Below are 24,892 nucleotides of genomic sequence, written 5' to 3'. Positions count from 1 at the left end.
ATTTTTTAAGTTTAGTTCCACTTTAGCAAAGTTTCTTATCAATTAAAAAGCAATATAGTACAAATCAAACACCTATTTTGGGTGAAATGGGGCAACAGTGACCCTGGGGAACTTCTGCATTCCCATTCCCAAGCATGGTAATGATAGGTTTTGCTCTGTTTCAGCCAAGATAGTGTTGACATAAGTCTTCTTTCTCTATATATTTATATACTGTATCTGTACAGAGAGTAGTGGACACCTAATATGAATGTAAGACAAACTGAACTGGGGTATTAAGTATCTGTACCACTCTACCCATATTAAAAGATGGTACTTACAGCTCTTGAAGTTTCTGGCAGAAGCTCCATCCACCTGAGCTGATCTTGGAGATGGCGTTGTTGTTGAGGTAGAGCTGCTGCAGGGATTGCAGTCCATACAGAGAGCCGGTGTTCACTTCTGTCAAGCTGTTATATTCCAGATGTCTGCAGAGACGGGCAGCAGGAGAGAGGAAGAAAGACGGATCTATAGGTTAAAATGTGGCCTTCAGCTGCAGAATATACATCCATCATACAAATATTCACTGCAGAAAAAACAACAGTGTCACTGTTTATCTAAAATTTACTCAGCTGGGAAAGTTCAGCTAAAGGGATAGAGAATTAAACCTTGACCTGTTCGATGTGCGAGGCAGAAGACAACTTACCCAAGAAACCAACAGGGCCAAACAGTAAGAATATAGAGGACCTTTACCAAAAATCGAACCCCCTGTTCTGCCAAAAAAAATGTTCCCTTCTTCAGTAATGGCATTGGATAATCAGAAGGATGAATTTGTCAAATTTTTGAAAATGCCGTGAATATGAAAGAATATGCTAACATTAGACACATGTAGAGTCTTCCACTTATGTCCATGAAATCTTCCTCTCAATGGCTCCGTAGGCTGTCCAATCTTGTTTGCTAGTGACAGGACATCATGCTGGCCCTACTAGCAAGAAACCAAATCCAAAAGGCTGGCAGGCCCTAGCAATCCAGCTCAGTGTCATCAGCTTGAGGGTTTGGGAGAGCCATTAGCTGGTGGACTGGCCCAAATATCAGTCCCCAAAGAATCTTTAGCTAAGATCGCATTGCCTTGGCATTGATCATGTGATCTTCAAAAATTTCCAGAGTGGAGATTTACTAACCCTTAAATACAACTGTTACTAATGTAATAATTGGTAATGATTCCTTGGCATGGCTGCCTCCTTTGTACTCAATATGTCAATGTTAAAAAAAAAACAAAATGCTGCAAGCTGGCAGCTTTTCTTGGTACCTCCACCTTACAGAGAACCAATATTTGCTGTGACTGTTTATTCCAGGGTTTAGAAAAGCGGACACAGTGCTGTCAATACTTACAAGACCTGCATCTTTTCCAAGCCCCAGAAGGCCCCATCTGTCAGTTTGCTGATGTTGTTCCTCTGCAATTTTAGAACCTCCAAGTTCTTCAGCCACTGGAACGTGAGCCCCTCAATTAGCCGAATCCGATTTCGATTCAGCTCCCTACAAAAAAAGAGAAATGTCATGTAACATTGTTACAATGTAACCTGCTAGCTGGCCCACGCTGTGCAAAAGACACAGGAGGCCACAGAATGCAAGATAAAGGAGAACAGATCGTATCACTCAACTCGGTTATCTCTCCCCCATCTACACCTCCACAGGGAAATGAAAACGGGAGACCTTTTGGAGAAGCACAGGAGAGATCTAAAGGCTGTATTGTTACTCGGCCTTGTCTGTTTAAATTCATGGAAAAACGATCCTTATTAGAAAAAGAAAATCCAGCCCGCTGAGCCCTTAATTTTTTGCCAAATAAGAGACAACATTTCTGCACAATGCTGATCGACATAAAAGCACACTTTGAAGATTTGCATTTAAAAGAAACCAGGACAAAATAATGGAAACAGCCATTAATGAGCCAATCAGGGAACCCAACCTGAAGATTGAGAGCTGCTGAGCAACTATCTGTCCCCCACAACACTGTCTTCCAGCTGTTTTATAAGGGGAATAAACCGGATACTAGTAATAAATGTGAACAGACGGGTTCAATTTTGTAAATTGGAGAGTGCCCCTTCTGCCTAAAAACAGACTTACCTGCTTGTTCACAATTTCTTACATAACGTACATCAAGTTGGGCATGCATAGCTCAGTGTATGAACCAGGTATAGCAGGCTACCAGGAACAAAACGGGCTCCTGGGCTTATGCGCAAGAGTTATGTCATGAAGATCCCAAACCCGAAATGGGACTGGGTGAAGAAGTCAGCACTGGGTGAAGAAGTCAGCACTGGTGACAGAGCGAGGAGAAGCTGGTTTGTGTTAAAACAATTTGCGAACAGGCAAGTAAGTATTTTATTAAAGAAGAGACATTACTTGTCCCTTCTGCTCTAAAATTTTTATTGTAGGTTTAGCATACCCTAAAACATTTTTTTTACATAAACCCACATTTCCCACTGTAGCATTGCAGCTACTGGCTTTCATAACTTATTTACAGGCAAAACGTATGACCCAAACAAAATTAATCATAACAACCCTTTACCTTGTAACGGTTCCCCAGTAACACGTACATGTGTGGTCTGAAAGACGGTCCCAACTTTAGATTTGTAAAGACAAAAAAGTCTGATTAAACCTACTGATCCCCAACACTGAGGCCATTTAAAGCTTGCAGGCCACCTAAACGTCCAACTAGTTCCAACTTTATAGGGAAAATTCGGCTTCTAATCTCCAACCAGACCATTTATCTGAGGGAATCTAATATAGGTTTTATTAGGTGTTGTTTTTTGTATTAATGAATCCAGGGCATTGGTGGAACCTGGTGGGGGCCTGCTAATCCCAGGAGGTGCATATCTGCTGGGGAGAGACTCGCATTTCGGTTTAATTAAGCCCAAGCTCTCATACTTACAGTTGGGTTAGTGAGTTGAGCTTGAACGCTTTGACAGGAAGCTGGGAGATTCTGTTTTTGCTCAGACGGAGGGTAAGCAGAGACCGTGACAAGTTGTCAAATGATCCAGCCTCGAAACTGCTTAGTTTGTTGCTCCCCAGGTTCCTGCACAAAAAAAAAGACAACCCAGCAAAGTTAAATGTCAAGAATTTTCATTTCAGGATGGATCACATATTTTAAAAGTGTGATTTTTATTGCAGAAAAGTGTTGCTTTAAATATTTTAAGATAAAGTGGTTGTCAAAAACATTTTTTTCTAGTTTTGGAGAGTAAAGAAAAAAATAACACTCCTGTCCTAAAAGCTTTTTTAAGGAGATTTCCCCTCACTTCCCATCAAACTGAACACATTTTAGGATACATGCAACAAACAGAATTAAAAATCTTATAGCACCTTTTCTTGCAAACCTTAAAAAGTTCCTGAATTGGCAAAGTGACTTTTTTTTTTTAAGCCCACCCACGTCCCACTTGTTCTCACCTTGCTGAAGCAGTAGGAGGGGGAAGGAGTGTGGTGTTCCAAGGGTAAGTATATGTGAATCAGTAACCTATAGATGAATTCACAGTAAAGTACATTTATCTATTGCCCTCCATCTGTGCTTTGGATGGGGTAATGTACATCAGCCTCAGTACTTGCCTTAATGCAAACAATGGTTTTGCTCTTGGGTTATGCAAATTCCCAAAGGCCTTGATGGGTCAGTCTGCAGGATTGGGTATTTCAAAGCAAGGCATGTTTGCATGTAGACCACCCTAGGATATGTCTATCTTTGATAATGAGCCTCCATGATTGAAAGCACCATTATGCACTTAATGAATGATGCAGGACAGGACAGTATATATAGGGGAGAAGGGATTTGATGATACTGGACATCCTCCTGCCAGGAAATGAGGAGGACTCAATCTGTATCTTCTAATGTACACTGGGAGAAGCTCACAATGTGCAGTGAAATCACACTAAGCAATTTAAATTCAGCAGAGCAGCCCATATGACTTTGTGGGACAGGCGGTAAGGCTGAAGATCAACTTTAAAAAAAGACATGACATTCGATTAAAATACTGATCGCATTTCTGGCACAGTTCGTCTTACTTACAGGTCTTTAATTCGAAGCTGTACAGGAAAAGAACCTCTACGAATTTCAGTGATTTCATTAGAACTCAAATCCAAAGTCTCCAGCACCGCATACGATACCAACTGTTTGGCTTCTATACTTCGGATTTTATTGTGGTGCCTGCAAACGAAGGACAGGGCATTATAAGAAGATTTGCAGCATACAAACTATATTTGATATAATTTTACAAGGTTAAGTAGACACAAAAAATAAAAAAGAACCAGATTAGCAATTAATTTAATAACTACAACAAAATCAATAAATTCTCTTTGTTACCTCTAACAGAGAGATGGTGCTTTCTCTTTTTTTTTTCTCATTTCTTTTATCCCTTATTGTCTCTAAAAAGGGCAGTACTTTGTTCAGGCATTGCCCAGGGTACCCATCTACTTCTTGGACTAAAATTCTAGCTTACAGTTGACACATTCATTTAAAATGATGGTGACAGTAAGTAAAGTTCTAATCTCTGTTCACAAATGTCTGACACAGATCAGGAAAGGAGCGGAGATGAGGGAAATACTTCCCTGCTATCTGGAATCAAAGAACTGCTTTTCATGAATCAAAAATATGCATTTAAAAAAAAAATTCAGTTGCTGTATATGGTGTGATGCCAGTAGCATATTCATTCAGAATTGTGAGGTTACTGCATTTGAAACACCTATTGTTGATCTGCCACTGCATTCTGCTTGGCAGAGCGGGCCGTCTACAGAAATACAGTTATCTTATGCCATACAAGAGAAGAAGCAGTGAGAAGTAGGAGCAGTTGTCTCCTGAATGCTAAAGAGAACCAGCAATCTGGTTATTTACTTCTCTACAACTTGGAAAAAAGGCAATAGAAGCTCCACATGTAACTTTGGTTACATATTATAAAGCTACCATTCTCCAGCTATTATGGTTCACGTCTTATTCCTCCTAACCAGATGGGCATTCATCCTAATTAAAGCATATTTCTCTCTTTTCCCACCTGCTGCCAATTCCAGTAACATTTCATGCTTCACAGATGGGGGGACGATATGCATTTGGCAGAAAAATGCCACCTGGGAGAACTGGAGGTCTGTTCTATTTAGGGTCAGATGCTATTCCGGACTTCGTTTATCCAGCAGGACACAGACATATTAATAATAGGCAAAAAAAAAAAGAAAGTGACTTCTTCATAAAGCTGCTGAGTCAGAACTTCCCGAGGGAAGCTGGACAGATTCTCAGGCCACTGCAGATGTTGTGTTTGTTCAGGTGGGAATTCGATCCAAAAACAAGGACAGGCCTCTGGCTGCATTCATGAGCCCAGGAGGCCAGAATCAGCAGCATGGAAAGCTTTGGTACTAAAGCAAAGCTTTGACCATAGATGGAAGCACATTCACTCCCTTCAAGATATATTACGGTAGAAATAAAAAAATAAAGGAGGCAGAGTTTTTTTTCCCTATCTGTGACCAAATTCTTTTTATCTCAGGGCTGGAAGTATACACATCCTTCATGAGAACTAAAACCAAACTACAATAAAGTCCACTTATCTGGGGCTGCCGTTATCTGATTCCCAGATGTGGTACTGGTTCCAAGACAGAGGTGCACTGCCTTAGAATTTGCCTCATTTCTGATAGTCAAAAAGCCTCCAATGGTGGTGGTGAACATCGGCATTTATTGTGACATGCTCCTTCTAAATGCTCAACTCTATAGCACCCTGTACCCAAAAATTGGCATTCTCCTTCCAGAGTTGGAAGTTAATGTAAAACTTGTAAACAATTTAATGTAAAACTTGTAAACAATTTTAACACAGCAAAGTATGCCTGCTGTTGTACAGAGGGTACCAACTGACCATTACCCTCTACCCAAGGTCCACATGCACAGGAAGCTCAATTAGAAACAGAGAATACAAATGTGAGATAACAGAGCCTAAGACCTGGGCTCCATCATCTGGTACCAATATGTAGCTCAAGATTTTGGAGGCAGCGTCTGAGGTCTGAGGGCAGTAACAGTAAAATTTCAGGTGACCTCCAACAGTCCAGAAAAATGATCAGGACTGACAAAGCAGGAACTAATAAATCTGCAACTACAAATCATTTTAGGTTGAAATATCCACTCTTGCACATGCCTAGTCATGAGTGGTTCACTGAAAGTCACAGACGTCGATTCATCTACAACGTTACTATTCTCCTGTCTTCTGAAATTTAATTTGACCTAATGCAGTAATAAATGATACAATAAGCAATCTAAAGAATAAAAGAATAAAGCCTAGACCTTGCCAATAGCAGCCTTTTCCCTTCCATATTACAAAAAAAAGAGCTTCTAATATGTTAACAAGTGAGGCTCATTGAGGCCTTGCGTCCCTTCTCCTGAGAAACAGGCTGCAGTGCCTTGAATACAAAATGGTAGCAAAGTCTGCACCAACAAAAAGAACACTTTCAAGTTCTGTCAGTTCAAGGAACTTCCACATAGTTTTGTGATTGCTATTAAATGCCTTTACACGTATCGCTAACTTCTATTCTACAACCCTGAAGGCCTCATTTGTCAAAGCAGCTATAGAGAAAACCTCCAGCGTTTGTATTATGAGCCACATTTGTCAATCTTATTAATTATTCTGCATTCCATTTCAGTTTTTTTTCCCTTGTAGCATTCTAGCAATAGAACAATTACTAAGACCAAAGTGCAACCAGTGCATTATTTTCATTCTCTCGTGAAGTTTCAATGCTTTATGGGCCTTTTCTAATACATATCTGTCTTACGCTATATAAAACCCGAAGATTAGCCAAGTCAATAAAACAAGAAGTCTCGTAATTTTACAAGGCTGAGATTATTACAGTTTTTTAATAAAGACATTGTCCATAGATTTATTGTGATGTGTGAAGATTATGATCTTATTTTTTATTAAAAAAAAAAAGGAAAAAAATTCTCAACACTTGAAAAGTACTGAACTAAATTAATTGTGGAGTTACGACCTGCAATTGATTTATTTTACAACGGAGTAAAGTCGCGGCCATGTTTATCTTAACTTCATGTTGAAGTCTGTAAGTCATTAAACACGGCTTGAAAATGTCTTTTTAACTGTGTAATTGGACATTCTAATCAGCATTAAAAAATAAAAGCACCTTTAACACCTTAACGCCTCTCAACCTGACATCTGGGCCTGAAAGCTGTCCAAGCATCAAGTGTTGATAAAAGAATTTTCACGTTATTTGACTTTCCCTGATATTTTTCATGAAACTAAAGCCGGCTGTCAAAACAGAATCAAGAGCACCTTCGGTCACTTGAATGGCTATCTTTCAGTGCTTGATGCTGAATTTAACTTTGCAAGAGAACTTGATGAGGTCATCTATGTTGATACAGATGAAGGTTGAAAAAAAACCTATATGGGTCATTGGCCTTTCAATTTTACCAGCTACTCTAGTTAACCAGATCAATTTAACATATAAGGTGTATTGTATGTAAAAGACAGGGGTCTAGTAGTACGTGTGGTTTTGGGAAGACATCATGAGCAGGGGTTCTCAATTTAGGTAATGGGGGAAATGGAGAACTGCAGAAATGTCTAAAAATTTTAAGTCTATTGGTCTCCAGGTTTCATATTCAATGTTGACCTTTAAATCAAAGTTATAATACTTCTTCCCATATATCTGTCCATAATCTAGTCATTTATGGTTAGGTCATGTTACGAAAATCCTATAGACTGTTGTCTATTTGTTGATCAACATTTTATTGGTATGACTGCCTGGGAGAAAAAAGCAAATGGCCATGATAACCAATGCAGTAACCAGTTTAAAAGTGTCTGGCCAGGTTTTACTAATAATCCTAAAGTTAGAATTTAAAATTTTTAACCTACTAGACCATCACAGAAAGTTTTGGTTTCTAGCATCTTTTAAAAAAGGCAGCTTGGCTGTAAGACTATAGAAGGAAAATCAGGATTGATCAAGGCTTGGCTCCTTTAGGATGTGAACAAAAGTTGACAACTTTTGAATGATAAAGCTGAACTGTAGACAAAAAGAAATGCTCAGAATAATAAAAATAATGTATAATTCACTGCCTGTCAAAAAAAACCCCAAGCCCCTGGGGGCAGTGTTATGATCTGGAGTTGTTTTGGTACATTATATGTCCTAAAATGAAGGTCTGCTGACAACCTGAATCGCCAGGTTTCTCCATCAATGGATTTTTTCCTTCCCTGATGGTACAGGCATATTCTAAATTAACAATGACAAGATTTATTGGGCTCAGATTATGAAAGAAAGAGAGCATGAGATACTTTCACACATAGATTGGTCACCACAAAATCCAGACCTTAATCGGATTAAAAATCTTTGGGATGTGATGGAGTAGACTTTAGAGTGGTCCAACTCTCCCATCATTCATACAAGATCTTGGTGAAAAACGAATGCAATAAATAAGGACTTATGTCGATGGGTTTTGGGCCTACAGTTCACCTATTTCTAACCTGCGTTTGACTTTCTTCAAGCAGATTTTGAATACCCAAAGATTTGCATGCCTAAAACAAACAAAAGCCTGTCAACACTGGCTTTTAATGTTTTTATATCTGCCCAGAGTTTAACTGTAATCTGAAAAAAGATGGAATTTAACTTAAAAAGGCAGACTATTTCTTGAACTGTAAACCACAAATTAAAAAATCAAAAAATCCAAAACTTATAATAAATGTTGCTTTTAAAGCAGTATTTTTCCTAACAGACCTAGAGACCAAAACTGTTTTGATTTGGACTGGATGCACTTAACCTAATATTACAGAAACGTAGAAAAAAAACTTGTATCAAAGCTTGCAGACACAGAACTTGGCTAGAGGCAGAGCGGTGTGTTAAGTAATATCTATCATATGCATTCTAGGCCTTTCATAGTGAATCACAGCTAAATAATTCAAAACAGCCCGTGAATCCCAAATACCAAATAGGGCAATAAGACTACGTTGGAAATACCACCATTATTGCTGTGATTAGGTGCCAGAGTCATAATTGCAACCAAATGTTTCGCATGTAAGCAGTTCAACCCAAGTACTGAACCTTGATTAAACTAGTTTGTCTATAATGTATAACATGAGGTAAAGGCCTTTGTTACCAATAATGAGATTCACCGGCCTCTTATTCCTACTAAATATTACATATATTGGGCATTAGGAAGGGATTAGGTCAAAGTAGTTTCTGGATTAGTGTGGTTAGGTCAGAGTTTACGAGATAGACGTGGAAGAAGAATGATTTTGCAATGTTGTTTTAAACCCTGAACCACAGACGGCTGGGCATACAGAGAAAAAGGACGAGGCCATAAAGACAGAAAAATAAAATTCAGACGTACAGACAAAAAGTAAAAGGAGGCCACATACAAAGAACCTCATCCAGCAGGACAGTCCTTTATAGAATAGTGTTTAAAATGGAAATTAACGGGGCACATTTATCAAAAATTGTTCACCATTTTCACCAAAACCTCTGCTAAAAAATGGAGAATGCCACAGGCAACAATGAAGATCACTTGTTTCAAAAGGCTTCACACAACTTTTGACCTGTCCTGGTCACTTGTCTTGTTGACCAACTTCCCTGAAACTATTAATAACTGGGAAATTCAGATGCCTTTTTTATTGATAACTGCCTAAAGTGCATCTAAAACCATTTATGAAAAACTCATCAGCATTAACATCAGTGCTCAACCCAGAATTTTTTTTTAAAGCTGGGTGGGAAGAAATTGTAGGTGGGTGGCAGACCCTGTATTGTGACCCAACTCTTCAGTAACCACCCAAAAACAGCCAGGTGGCAGCTGAAACGTGCCGGGTGGTGCACCCAGCTAAAAGGGCCTGGGGAGAACACTGAACATGATCATTTATTTTAAAAATGATTTTTCTTAATCTGCTTGTATTAAAATAACACCTGGTAATCTTGTCATGAAGATCATTGCTTGGGATCTTCTGTTTATTGTGGTAGTTTCCTGTTCACCACTACCGGAGATTACATGGCACCATTTTGACATATAATACACAGAAATGGTCCACTGTAGTCACCATGAAATAGAGTGCTTTGAGAAACGGCATGTAGACATTACTGGAGCACGTAGAAAAGAAATGGCCAAAGTAGGACATCAGGAGGAAAATTCAAGTTTTCCTGTTCTTTCTGCGGGAACTAAAGGGTAAATCTCTGTACTGAGATGAGCTTTATCCAAGCCCTTCTCTAGTCAAAGACACTATGAAATGTTGCCTACGCAACGTTCTTCCCATCACCTCTTACCAGGGCAAAACCACCGACACTTTTCAGCAACAACGCCGCTGTTTTTGGGTTGTTACTGATAAGTTAGGTCACAATATAGGGGCTGCCACCTACAGCTTCTTTCCACCCAGCTCAAAAGAAAATTCTGGGAAGAATACTGCTACAGATATGCTTATCTTTCAAGTCACACAGGAAAACAATCAAATTTACATCTGTGATGACTTGTGATTGGCTGTTAACAGTTCAAAAAACATTTGCATGGGATAAAGGCTCTTTGCAGAAAAAAATAAGCTTGTAGATGCCAATAGAATAGGCAGTGTATTCAGTATTTGCAACCCATTATTGATACATTTAAAGCTATTAACATCAATTAGCAACTGTGTAAGTTGCTCACACCAACCATCAATAGTCATTTAATTCACAGTCACCAATAGCAATCATTATTTGTGTTTGCAATCATCAATGGTTACTAAAAATGCAAACATCTCAAAGCAAACATTACCATTTAGTCTTTTTTGGATTTTTCCAAGGCAATCAGCATGAGCGCTTGTATTATTCATACCAATTGAAGAGAATCAAACATATCTCAATAGGACCTGCTGCATGTAAGAAATGCAATGCCATGCAGGCCACAGCAAAGACAATACCTATCTACATAGGCCCTTAATTCATGGTTGTTGAATGCAACCAATGCAAGTGTATTAATCCAAAAGAATGAACAATATTTTAAAAAACAAAATCCGATTGAAAGGCTCCGTTGCCGATCTCACGCTCCGGCCCATCAGCAGACAATCCATCAGTTTGCCTACTTAGTCTATCTATTTAATTGCAATTTAATGTGGATTGATTTGGACATTAATTAGCCTGTAAAACAGATTGATTTTTTAATCGAGTTTTATACTCTTTGCAGAGACAGGGCAGACCTATTGATTTTGTTTCAACAGTAAATACACTGCAGCTACAAAGCAGCTTAGCCCTTTGTGAGCCACCTAATCCTTTTTTCCACTGCTTAACCTCTGAAGGAGGGTTCAATTTGGATTTGCTTTGTTATGTAATTAGCCAACTTTTATAGCACTGGGCAACTCAAAATGATTTTTAATTATCAACCTTTAAAAAGGAACCCCAGTCCAAACAAAAATGCCTATACCTTCTAACAGGAAGGTGATTTAGGCGTTTAAATACAATTCTGGAACTGGAAAAATGCTGGATATGGACATCCAGACCTGTGTGTATTTTTAACAAGAAGTACGTAAGCTTTAAGAAGTCTTTATTGACTTCTGTAGCTGAAGGCACTGTGGAGGAATTAATTCTCAATGTTACTGCAAAAGCACTTTCATTTCAACTTTGCAGCCCTGCTATCTATATGCTAGATTAGGCAGAGTTGGAAGCAAAAACCCAACAAGGGATTACAATCCTGCCCCACACAAAATATGGGAAAAAAAGTTTGGTTGATAGTTGTTTGATAACCCAGATAAGCCCATGGGTGGTGGGAGACTGATGGTGAAATTGTTTCGAATAAATAGCCATATAGCAAAACTGGACAGAAAGTGGTCCAAATTTCAGCAACCAATTCATCACTTTCATTTTGAATGTCTTTACTGTGATTAGTTCCTGAAACTTGAATAGAGATTTACCCATTAATGTCACTAAAAAGCTATTTTTACATGAAACCAATTGTATTTCATGCTTAGAAATCTATTCAAACTTTACAAATTTCACAAAACAAAAGTTTTAACATTTTTTGAAAAAAAAAAGTTGAATTACTTTCAGAGTTTGAACATAAAAGACCTCCAGTGGTCAAAACGCTTTCCTATGGAGAAAAACTCCCTCTAACAAGTGATAGTGGAACACATGGGGGCTTTTCAAAAACTTCCTTGATGTCTTACTACATGGAAATGCATTCATTCAAACCACAGAGGAAAAGAAAGGGAATGCAAGGCTTTTTAATGCATTTCTCCAAATCCCTGTAGTCAGCAGTTAATTCTTTAGCATTGAATCCCTGGAATAGCGGGGGACAGCTAATTGACTATTTTCTATTTAACACAAAGCATAATAGAGAAACATCTGGAGATTAAAAGAAGGTCCTATTGAAGGCTCTGAATGCTGAAAGCTGGACTTTACACAGCTATGAAAGCCACACAATACTTTTGTACTTATATCTCTGAATGTCTTCAGCACCACAAATATGAAGGACACCTCTTAGATTCATTTTTTATCAGATGTAGATTCAAAGGCATAATTGGCCCTTTTGTGAACATGGACAATCAACGAAGGGCAATAAATTGGTCAGCTTGGTAAAAAGCATTTGCTCCCCATCTAGGATCTTCAAGTACCATTTCTAAAAAATTATCAAATTCTGATGGAGGTCATGGTGGGACGGTAGACATTGTGTTTAGAAAACTGCAAATAGACATAGGAAAAAATGGCCTGAGGGCCAAAATGTCTAGACCATATCTACTATGTTGACCAGAACCCAGCTTCTTTAGCAGTGTACGTCTTGGGACGATGGTCAACTTCATATACCATAGGAAGAGCAGATCGGGCCTTGTCATCCAGCAATTAAACAAGTATGGGAGTCCAGGATTATAGGGTGCATATGGCTGCCATATTCCAGCTAGTAGGCACTACTTAACCTCCCAATGAAGACCTTAAAATTACCTCAAGCTTAAACTTGAGCAGGTCTTTGTACAAGATTTGTACCTCAGCTCATGTGACTGTATGCTCTGGGGGGCTCATTGGTTTAAGGGTGGTGATTTGGTGAGGAAGGGAAATTTTTAAACAACTTTAAAAAATTGTTTGAAAGAGTATTTAACTCTTTGAAGAGACATCCTATCACTTCCTGTTGTGTCTACAGGTAAGGTGGTGAAGGGAAATCTCCCCAACAAAGCTCAAATAACAAAGCAAAGTGGTGACAAGGGTTTTATCCTGGCTTTATCCAGAACAGAAAAACATATGTTTTGGTCTTAGATGTACTTTAAATGTTGACATGTCAACTCAGAGCGTCTTAAGTCACATGCTAAAAAAAAAAAAATCCAAGAAGTTGAGAACTTCAGGTCTTCAAAACATGGCAATTTGCCAGCATCAATCTCGGATCTACAAGCTATATCAACAATTGTATTGATGGAATGCTGTGCCAAGTCACCTCAACCGTATTTGTTGAGCCTTTTTTTCCACTTAAAAGTAAACACAGGTGAGCAAATTCAAACTTTAAAAAAAAAAAAAAATGAATAAAAGGTGAACGTACTGGCCTCCAAGAAAGTGCCGAACGGTGATGCCGCTGGATTAAACACTGGCATAATCAGGAATAACCTCTGTAACTAACTGAAAGTAAACAACCAAGTTTAAAAGCAAAGGCACTTCCTGACGCAGATAAAGCAAAGTTCCAAAGGTTTAATGAAGCATGAAGATCTTTACAAAACATTTTTCACTGGATCCTGGGTGCAGATAGTGAGAAGCTTTCAGTTAAAGAGATGCATTCAACAATGAATGAAAGTTCCACTAAAAACCAGATTTGCATTTGTAAGAAGTAACCATACATTATCCTGACAGATGCGTTTTTTTTTAATCTGCTTGAAGTTTTTCTTTATAGTGAAATTCTGGCCAGGAGGACTATAGGAAGATTGATTTGGACAGTTTGCTGTCCTTTTCACCTAGGTTTCACTTCTTTTGCTTTCCCTATTAAAAACCAAACTAAATCCAAAATCAAGGCACATTTTTAACACAAAGCAATCACGTTGGCTTGGGTAAATTAGATTACATTTGAACCTGAAAACCCGAAACCTTATGAAGTTTGGTAGACACCTGGTTTCCACTGGACTTGGAAAATGTAGTCGGGCATTTACTGGTCTTCATACTTTTGGTGTCCCATGGTCACATAGGGTTGACCCTTCCACCATCTGAATTCAGACTTGGATTTTAAATTCACATTTGGTGATCAGATTTCATAGATTTCAGTATTTAATCTCCCCGGACCCTTTTGACTGGGCGCAACACCCAGCATTTTTCAATAACCATTTGGCTATTTTCTGTTTATGTATCAACCCGACTGCTATTGTTCAATTTGTGTTCTGGTTGGCTTTAAAGTAGATCATTCAGCAACTTTACGGCATCAAAAAATTCTTGACAATGATAAACAGTCCTTGAGCCCCGAGATGATGCAACCAGTCTACTGCAGGTAGGAGGAAGCATTTCTTCAAAATTCTCCCCTTAGTGTTAGCAAATTTGTAGCAAGGCAAAAGCGAGATTAATCCATGTCAGACAATAAACAATACCAAATATTGCACCAAGATTATTAACAATTGTGTCATCTCTGAGCCAGCCATGTTACCCTGGATGATGCCTGAATAAAGATACCCTCTTGGTATAAAAGGAATATGTTATCATAAAAAGCAGATGCTGACATTGCTATAGGAGTACCAAGATATAATGAAAACCTGGGTCTATTACATCTTTATTTTAGGCTTTGGAAAGCTGTAGAAAAGGCAAGAACCTCCATCAACTTTCAGTCTCCAATGATAGAGGTTGCTGGGTCAGAAATTGTTCCAACATGAAACAAGAAAACCAAACTTAAGGCACCAACTCTCACTACTGTCAGACCATTTTTAATTTAACAATATAAGTAACCTTTTTCCTTTAGAATGCAATAGTTTAATAAAGTGACTACTTACAGTGAAAGACTGATGATCTGGGAAGCGGCAGATCCTAAAGATGGGATGGAGGTCAGCTCATTGTACCCCAGTTGCCTAAAAATAAAGCACAAAATATATAAATATAGGCAAAACCTTATTATAATGCTCACATACACCACACAAACTGCTTAATTAAAAATGGACATAGACAGGCCAGCAGTAAAGATTGCAAGACATTAGGGTAAAGTAGGGTAGGGTAAACCGTATACCATTTATGCTGCCGAACCATACTAAAATTAAGCAACGCTTACAGTGTTCTCCCCCAGCCCCTTTTAGCTGGGTGCACCACCCAGCACTTTTCAGTAACTATAACACAGGGGCTGCCACCAGATTACAGCTTCTTCCCACCTAGCTTAAACATTTTCTAGGGAGAACACTGAAAGGTAAAATAACCTCTTCTGCTATCTGCACCAAGAACCTCTCTCTCTAATTCCAGGTGATGAAGGTCATTAGAATAAACAGAGATAAAAATTATCTCTAGAGGGGGCACAAGGGAAAATGAAAACCCACAGTGGTTCTAGTCCCACTTAGTTTTTATAAGTTTTGGATAAAGTTAAGAAGAGATTTAGTTTTATATACATTTTACACTACAAAAATCCTTGTAAAGCAGCCCATTCAAGGTTGCACAAATATGGAATGCGGAGCTTTGCTGCAATTTGTCAATCATTTTCTGGCTCAAATAGTTTAAATAAGGATTCACACCTGCACGTGAGATAAATCTACCTTCTCCTAGCCAAGCACTTTTGTTTTTAAGCCAACTGATAAATGATTATGCATTGACCTTTGCCCTCCACAACGACTTCCTCATGTTTTCAGACAAATCTGTCCTACACAAGTGGGACCTTGTTTGTAATTAGAGGTCATAGCTGAGGCTTGTGTTACAGCTCTGTCTCTGGTTGAAATATGGTGTCACTTCGGTTTACAAAAGCAAAAGGGACGCCCCAGGTTCGAAGAATAGCTCCACCAGTGTGAATTGTACAGTCACACATTACCAGAATATTGGTACGAAAAATAAGCTTAGGGTATGTTGTGGATATCACAAGGCTGAAGTGCAACCAAAGGCACCATAAAAAAAGCAAGGTACCTGTAGGCAATGGTTACTCAATCCAACTGCTTATGGTTGTATGAATAGAAGTTCCATCCCTGGCCTTCACGAGAGCCTTCTGGGAGTAGAATGAATCACTCAACTCTGTTTTACCCAGAGACGGGCTAGTGCTTCCATTTTCCTTAAAAGTGCTACATGTAACAGCTGAAGCAGCATATTTGGAACACAATCCTTTCCTAAAAGGATACCTTGGGATTATGAATGACTTGTAGGTACTTGGTTGCACGTCACTCAATCTGAAGATCATGTTGGAAAATTTGTCCAAAAGATGACGCTTTTTGGCTCCTTTCAATTTTGCTACAGTTCATTCCAAACAATTCATTTTGAACCACAGCCAAATTAAGTACAAAAGTACATGGAAACTGGTCATCTTGATCATTTGAGTGGTTACTTTGGACAACCCTGCAGATTCCATTTGCAAAAGCTATTAAAATGCTCACAAGGATATTTATTGGAGTGGTTTAGTAGAAAAAAGTCCTTAGACCTACCTCTCGGGATTAGGTGGCCCTCTTAGTCAATACTGTGCAATTTACATTTAAATTAATGTGTATGTTTAGTCAGACAGGTGGAGAACCCCAAAAACGCCTGGAGCCTTCCTAAAACAAACTATTTGCATATCTCACTTTTTGTATATATTTATTTTTCATAAAGGGAAGTACAAGACAATCAACGTTTGATTTTTTTTATGTACAGAAGGGCCCATATCCAGCTGCCTTTCCTAAAATGCCTGGGGCCAGCTGAGCAGATGTCTATAGTCACAGTATGAATGTGCCTTCAAAAGAAAACGGAACTCTGCTGGACACACATCAGAAGCCAACGACAGTTCTTGGAGTTCCAGAATTTCTATTACAAGCATTGCTGACCACTTTTTTTTTTTTTTTTGCATATTGAAGTGGACCGTGCAAGCAACATTTAAAGTGTGTTTGGTCCTCAAATAAGGATAATTTGAATCTAGCACTGCAGGAAAACCCTGCGGATACAGACACACGTTCATAGTATGTCACAAAAACACAAGTACGCACAAAGAGTTGGGCTGTATTTTTCACATACAAATACTTTATAATCTGAATGGCAAGAGACAAGAAAAACAAACCAGTAAAGACTAGACCTCTTGTTACCAAGAGACATGTCCACACTTAATAGAAGGCTGTTTATCTTGATGACAGGTCTACTTCAACAAAAAAAAAATATATAAGAAACTTTCCTTGTGTTTGTCCGATGAGTTATTTTGCTAATTGGCTCAATTTTTTTTCTAACGGCAATTTGGACACCGGGTGTTCAGGCCTCGGCCACCCTCAGCGACTCCCTTCCATATTGAAGCAATTACTTTTTTCAGGATAGAGGGAGCAGCTCATGCTGAATGTGCAGCTTTATTTTATACTTCGATAGAAGGCAATTTTTCCCCAAGTTACACATTTTGTGGCAAGAACCAGGGATAAAAATAAAAATGAGGGACTAAAGAAAATAGCCAACGCCCAGAAGGTAATGTAGTGGTCTCAGATTTAATGAGGGGCAAACACAAACTCAGCCTTTGCTATAATTGAATACGCCACATATTTTGCAAAAAAGAATATTGCGATATTAAAAATGGGGTTTTATTAGGTATATAATAGCTGGAGAATATGCCCCAAAATGCTTTAAGCAAATTTGGGGTTAACTCTTGTATGGTCTACCCTACTTGTATTCTATTCAAATTACAGGTGGCAAAATATTGGTGAATTGGATCTATTCAACAAAAAACAACAATAAAACAACCATGAACAACAACAATCCCAAAATATGTTTAATGGTCATTCCAAAAAAGTGCTGATAGCCAATCTTTGACCATGGAATATGACATATATTGCACCAGGTCTGAAAGTCTTCCAAACATGCACCTAGATAAAAAGATGCTGCCCATTTCCAACCTCCTTCCAAGGATGGAGGTTGACTTCAAGCGTGTGCCCTAAATCATTCCTTTCATTGGTTTACAAACTCCAGATTGGCATACTTGTTCAAGTCAATGACTTCTAAGGTCAAGCAACTTGCATTTTTGTAAGGCAAACTAAACTATTGCTTGATGGACACTTGATGGGCACATTCACCAGAAATGGGTTTGGTGATGTTGGGCTTCATTTAACCTCAGGAGCACTGCACGGTAAAGTTTGTATAGAACAACACTGGGAACCACTCAAACTCTAACTGGGCTTAAAAGATTTTTACACATTGTTTTGTACAGACCAACTAGGAGGAAAGAGGAAGCATTGCACAGAGCACCCATGCGGACTCCCCTTTAGGAGAAGACCTTACTCATTCATACAACCTCATCTGTCCGACCACTTTATTTGGGGGGCAATACAGGACCATTGAACACTGGCCATAGAGAAAGGACTGTCATGACAACCATTTCACTTACAAATCATTGCCAATTTGTCCTTAATTCAGCAAACACTCCAGCACGACACAGATAAAATAAAAAAACATACAAACAAAATATTTGGTCTTGTGTTGATCCGTGTCTTCATCCCTAACAGAGAATTTACCTCCTGTCTGGCATGGAGCAATACAAGTAAGAATATTTCAGTAAGTGATAAAGTGCCGGGTGTTATAACAGGTCCATTAGTAATTTTGCCATTAAATCTACCTCTTATGCAACTTTTTTTTTTCCTCCAACAGAGTAGAGTAAGCCACAAGCTTTTTATGGATTTTGCAGTGCACATACATGCTGCTTTTATTGGGGCTCTTATAATGGCTTTTGGCTGCCCGCTCTTTTCTGGCTCACATAAACAGACTTGCCGGCCACGGATGGGAACACAAGGATACTCTGCATAAAATATTTATGGACCAGCTGCCAATTTGATGTCAAGTGAAAGTGGAGACTGTTAAAACATGGACTAGACTTTTACAATCTTGTATTAAGTAAAGCCTAATCTCCAGATTATAAGCATGCTCTTGAATCGAAGGTGTAAACATTGGTTATTAAATGTAAAGCTACATTCAATAGTATTTTTCTTTTTTGTCTCACATTTTGTGAATGTGATGAGCTAAAGCTCAAGAATATTATGTATAAAGGCTTTAAAAGTATTGTTCTGTACATAATTCATATATACACTGTATATGTTAATGGGGGACATTTTTTTATTCCATAGAAGAGCCTAATTTATAGAGTAGAGGATCGAGTAGTCCTAACTGCAACACAAATGTGTAGCAAATGGGACTGAGCAGGCAGGAATTTTTTTGCAGATGGAACAGGTGATGCAAGTGAACTGGTACTATATTTTAAACATTTAATGCTGAACTTCAGCGTCATTCTGAAATTACCCTAATGGGGCTTCCCCGCAATGCAAAGGGTAAACATATGATCAAGCAATTTAGGATATGTAGAATTTCATTTTTTTTTATTTTTTATTTTCTAAGAGACTATTGGCTTTAATAAAGAAAAAATACTTGAAAGGCTTTGGTAGGGATATTATATTGCCAGTTCCTCTGGTGCAGGGATGGATATAAGCACTATGCAAAATGCCACTATTGGATGGTCTTTGAACCAACAGTATTGATACCTAAATGCCAAGAAGACATTTACGAGTGTCCAGATACTCTGATAATTTTTCAGCTATTAATAATAAGTTACCATGTATACCTGGGAAGAAATGTATTAGAAATTATTGCAGACAAGACTCTGTTTATAAACAAAGCTATAGGAACACCATGTCTTAGCCAACACGGTGATTGCATATTTAGGAACCATATTGATTGCCTACCAATCATTAGCAGAGACACGGAACTTTCAGGTCTCATAGCTAGATCCACGCAAATCTGTGCACTACCAGCTATGACGTAGTTTTATGATCCCAATGTATGAGGCAATAACCAGGCAGTAAGTAATCTGCAGACTGCAGAAGTAAAAAGATATAAAGTATGAGCCTTTCCTTGAAAGATTTAAAGAAAAACCGTAAAGGGGAACATAATCCCGATATCCAATATTCTGCATACGTACATTCTAAATGGAACATAAATTTACAATGCACATTGGTGTAATATACATCGGTCACTAGAGAAAGTGACAAACAGGAACAGGATCATTCTATGGCAGGCTTCTCTGCTACTTCCATTAAAAAACCAGGGACACTTCATTCACGGGATTTAATGCCAATCTGATTTAGGATAGACTTAAACATCATGGACTGTTCTTGGCTATATGATGAAATATAAAGATTGTGTTTAAGTCATTTGAAACTCGGTAGCAAACCCTGTTTTCCTAATTTACGTGTTCTTAAATTGCATGAGTAGTCCGCCATGACAGCTTAGCCTCAATGGGACACCTACACAAGCCTCAAAGTCATGACAAATGTATTCAGATTCATAAACAAACCTATTCCTTAAAGGGCTAGTCCACCGAAAAGTTAGATTTCACCCTATAGATCATTCTTTCTGTGCCTTTTTTTGCCAAAGGAACCCCATAAATAATTTTTAGGTCTGGCTTAAACTAAATCCTTAGGAATCTATGGGAAAAAGTGAATCCTTGCTGGTACTTAGTGGGATCAATGTCCCTCTTTACAATGGGGGTCAGATTCCCACCTTCAGAGGCAGTTAAAACAATAATTGGGTATCTTTGCCAAAGAGCATTGACCATGGAGGAACCCTGTTTTAATATTAGAATTTTTTAACTGCATGTGCAGACAGCTCTGTTAGCCAGCAAGGCACGCCATGGCAAGCTGGGGAAGGTTTTGGATCAGACTGTACGGTTTATGTACAATGTAATAAGAAGTGTCTACATCCTGGCCATGTTGTCTGGCATAAGTACCCAAGTTACATGACCAACTATAAAACAAAGCCCATGGCATGTTATGGAGTTTATACTATATATACATATTTCAGAGGTACATAGCCACTTTCTGGGAATTCAGCTTTAAGAAAGCAAACTCCCCTGCAATCATCGAAACCGCTCATTGTCTAATTGATACAGAAACAGTAGCAGTTATAAAGATCTCTATACAATACACACACAAACGCACATAAAAAAGGCAATGTGCTGATGTAACTGAACTGAGAGGAGCCGGCATCAAGGGACCGGGTGTTGTGTTACAAATTCGCAGCTGAAGTCCCAGAAATCACCTTTAAAAAGCGCAGCAAAAGCTTCAGAAAAATACTCACACTTCCCGTAGCCCCAGCAGCTCCACAAAGGCGGCCGGATCGATCTCCTTCAGCTTGTTGTGGCTCAGGTTTCTGTTAAAATGACAAAAAAAGAGAGAATGAAGGCAATCGAATCAGCACATGGCGGTACTGAAGTCAGCAAAAAGCAGCCTGACAATTATTCTGGATCGTGCGGGGGGGAAAACGATCTGCTGTTAGACAAGAGCACTTTAGGAAATAGCTAAAGCTTTTTTTCAGGCTCGGCAAAACAAGCCAATTACAGAGGCATTATGAGGATACATGAAATGCTCTGTATGTTACATACCCGGGTAATTAAATCAGCAAATTAAACTGCATTAGCCGTGTTTTGTTTTCATTTATTTTCTTTCATTTGAAGGGCCAAACAAATCAATCTTGCTGTGATTTAGCCTGAGAACAGGCTCATTTGTCTGGTTTTGGAGACTTTTTCCAAGTATTTTGGCTATTAATAGACTATTTGTCCTAAAAATAGGTCATTAGACACCTTTTGGATGGTGGAAAAACAGAAAAGTCTGTACAGTTTAGGTGTACTTGCCTTTACAGCGGAGGTTTGGACTTCGGGTTTGTTCCCACTATAGGCCTGTAGGCCGTTTTACACAAGTACATATGTTCCAACTTGTTGAATTCAGCATACTGTTCATTTGAATGGGTTGGCCAAGACAGATCATACATAAATGCTACATTGTCACATAGAATTGTTAGAACCTCTTTCAGGATTGTTTTGCGGTCTGTCTCCCTGGGAAGATTCACCCACACAAAATATTGGTTTTCATTTGTTCTTCACTTTTAAAAACCTGATCGCCAATTTTACTAAGTCACATGTTTAAGTGGGAAACAGAAATAGAGGTTGCCACTATTCGTTCTAGCCATGACCATATTTTAAGAATTAGTAGTCATGGAGCTCCATTGAAGTGTTAAAGTGGTGATCTGTGGCAAAAGGGGGCAAACAGAGTGTTTGAACAAACCAGGGCCGTGGAGTCGTTGCTGTACTCGGATGCAATTATTGGGTACCAGTAGTCTGCAAAAAAGTACCAACTCCCCACTCCACAGCCCTAAACAAATACTTTTAAATTCATTCTTCTCAAAAAATACCATAGCAATGCTAACTGATAAAACTGCACAGCTATCAAGATGTTATCAGCTTAGAAAGACCAAAATGGATCAAATAAGAAAAGTTAATTGTTGAGGTTTACACTGTATCATTTCTCTGGAGCACCTGACCTCCGCTTTACCTGTGTTGCTATTGCAGCACTGTCTAATCACTTTACAGACTTGCAGCACAATGAATGTCCTTTTCAATTACAGCCTCGTACAACTGATGCACTTATTGTATTTTAATCCTGTGTGCTGAAACACGGTTTGCAACGATCTGTGCAGAGTCGTGGTTTTCATAACACAAACAGCCCCGGCGTACAATGGGCTTAGTATAACTTTTCTTTTGTCTTGCGAATCCCTCCATAGAATGAAAAGACTTCTGACATCAATTGCTCGGCTGTCCTTCTGAATGGAAACGTAGATGGAACTAGCAATGACAGGGCATTCAAATCCTGAGCCTCATTTCATAACATGTAGGACAAAAATGTAATTTGCTCAGCGGAGATTACATTACCGGTTAACCACATAACAAGGTTTAGGTTGTACGTGTCACTACCGATTTGAATCGTAGTGAGGAAGTCTTAATGGATAAAATAAAATATCCATATGACAGATTAAATCATGTATAATGTAGTTTGAGAAATGCTGGTGTGGAGGTAATGGCGTCTCACCGAAACGTCAATGACCAGTAGGGAGAAAGTAGGGATCTTTGGGAAATCTAACCGAGAATGGATTCAGTTTTAAAGTAGATCTCTGGGCAAATAATAAACCCAATCTTCCCAACTAAATACTTGGCTTTAAAAAAAAAAAAAAAATTCACCAAAATAAACGATCAATAGGTGCTCCAATCTTTTGTTCCACTGTGTCTAACTCCAGGACAGCAACACACTTCTTACTCCAGCAAGCCAAAAAAACCCCACAAGACATTGTTAGAAACACATTGCATCCTGTAAAAACTCCATAAAATCCAAAACCAGAAGTTAGCATTTTAAAAACCATATTTGTGAGTGATACCATACAAATACAATTTATTATTAAGCTGCTGCAGTCCTCAGTAAACCCACATAATCCGTCACCGCTCCTCTTTTTGGAGTAACACTTAGTGCTCCTTAAACGAGAAATGTCGAAAATGCCCTCCAACAACTCCATAAGCCGCTGCAAATCTCCAGACATGCTTATTACTAATTATACATATTTTTGTATAAATCATTTTGTGTGTCATATCGACGCCAAGTCAGGAATCCTGTCTTACAGTCTCTGCAAGGCAAAATGGGTCACTTGGACACCTATCAAGAAATAAAATTTAATAAAGCACCAAAAGGGTTTTTTCTTTGTTGTTGCTGCTGCTGCTGAAGCTTAACTCCAGGCAAATATAAAATACACAAAATAATACAGGTTTGTATTATTACATCAATAAGACCAGGTGCACATCTGTGTGGGACTGTGGAGCAACATGTGGGTGTACTGCGGTGCCAATGGCCATCCAACGCACTTCCAACTCAGCCGACCTGCCCGGTAATCCAACAATGTATGTGCTACCATGCTGTAGGAATGCTCTGCCTGACACCATCGCTCAGGTCGGGGAAAAGAGAAATCAGTTGTACCACCAAGTTCATGTACTAACAAGGAAAAGGCTTATGGGAGACAGCAGAATTCAAGGATGAGCTCATCTGTCTGCTGCTTCTCTTTCTGCTGTCCTATCACCAGCTGGGGACGGAGAGGAGACCTTTAAGTGTTACCAATTTACAGCAGAAAAAAAAACAGGTCGCCTTTCTTTCTGGCAGAAATGTGCTGTGTGAATTTTAAGAATGAATGCACAGAATTACAACTCCTTATATGTATTCACAAGTCTATTACCTTCATTTTTTTTTTTTTTGCTATTCCATCACCAATGTAAATTAAATTTATTTCTATGACTACTATTTCCCTTAAGGCATAAATACATTTTTTTATTTAGATGAATTAGTCTTTTTTTCCATAAATGTTACTTCCATAAAAGGAAAATAGATATTAATGAATCTGCGTATTGAAATAATTATTTGGTTATTTTTATAAAAGAACATGTGTGCACGCCAAGTCTGGTGTTTCTAGCACTTTAAAATCGTATACAACTCAGCTGATCAGAAACCAAACCAAAAAACAGGTCGGGTTTCACATTTTTCAAAATCAATCCAAATATCTATTATAAGCCAGGATCCCCAAGAAACAAAGAGAAAAAGTCTGGAAAAAGAAATCTAATAACAAAATTTTTCAGTTTTGGATTTAGATTTACATGAAGACATGCTCTGTACTCTTATAGGTTATGCCGATGTTAGAGGTCCATCTGTTCCTCCATTAGAAATGCAATTCTTTTTATTTATTCTAAATGCATCTTCATATCATTTGTATCTAACTGAAATTGTATCTGTTGGAGGATTTAGGTATGTAGAAAAGAAAACGTTACTTTCTGACACACGTACAAACATTACATCTATATACAACCTCCTAGAATAGTGTATTTTCGTTGTCTCCAAACTTGTGCAGAACCTGTTGCTATTACAGAGAGCAGCGCCATCTAAAAAGTATCTGTCTGGGTACCCGTGTCGCCAGAGGACTTAAAATTGAAGCAAACAATTTAACATTTCTGTGCGGTCTTAAA

General features: G+C 38.5%; 1 protein-coding gene across 1 annotated transcript in view; it reads right to left on the bottom strand.

Annotated features, from left to right (window-relative positions):
- Positions 1–24,892, bottom strand: part of LRIG1 (leucine rich repeats and immunoglobulin like domains 1) — a 68,210-nt gene that overhangs the window by 18,772 nt on the left and 24,546 nt on the right. The window contains exons 2-7 of the mRNA XM_072420794.1: positions 21,142–21,213; positions 14,883–14,957; positions 4,025–4,162; positions 2,903–3,046; positions 1,366–1,509; positions 318–461 (exon numbers count right to left, since the gene is read on the bottom strand). Coding sequence (XP_072276895.1) covers positions 318–461; positions 1,366–1,509; positions 2,903–3,046; positions 4,025–4,162; positions 14,883–14,957; positions 21,142–21,213 — 717 coding nt within the window. The remainder of the gene's footprint in view (positions 1–317; positions 462–1,365; positions 1,510–2,902; positions 3,047–4,024; positions 4,163–14,882; positions 14,958–21,141; positions 21,214–24,892) is intronic.

Source organism: Pyxicephalus adspersus, chromosome 8, assembly GCF_032062135.1.
Source record: "Pyxicephalus adspersus chromosome 8, UCB_Pads_2.0, whole genome shotgun sequence".
Lineage (NCBI taxonomy): Eukaryota > Metazoa > Chordata > Amphibia > Anura > Pyxicephalidae > Pyxicephalus > Pyxicephalus adspersus.
This window is presented reverse-complemented; position numbering and strand designations above follow the sequence as displayed.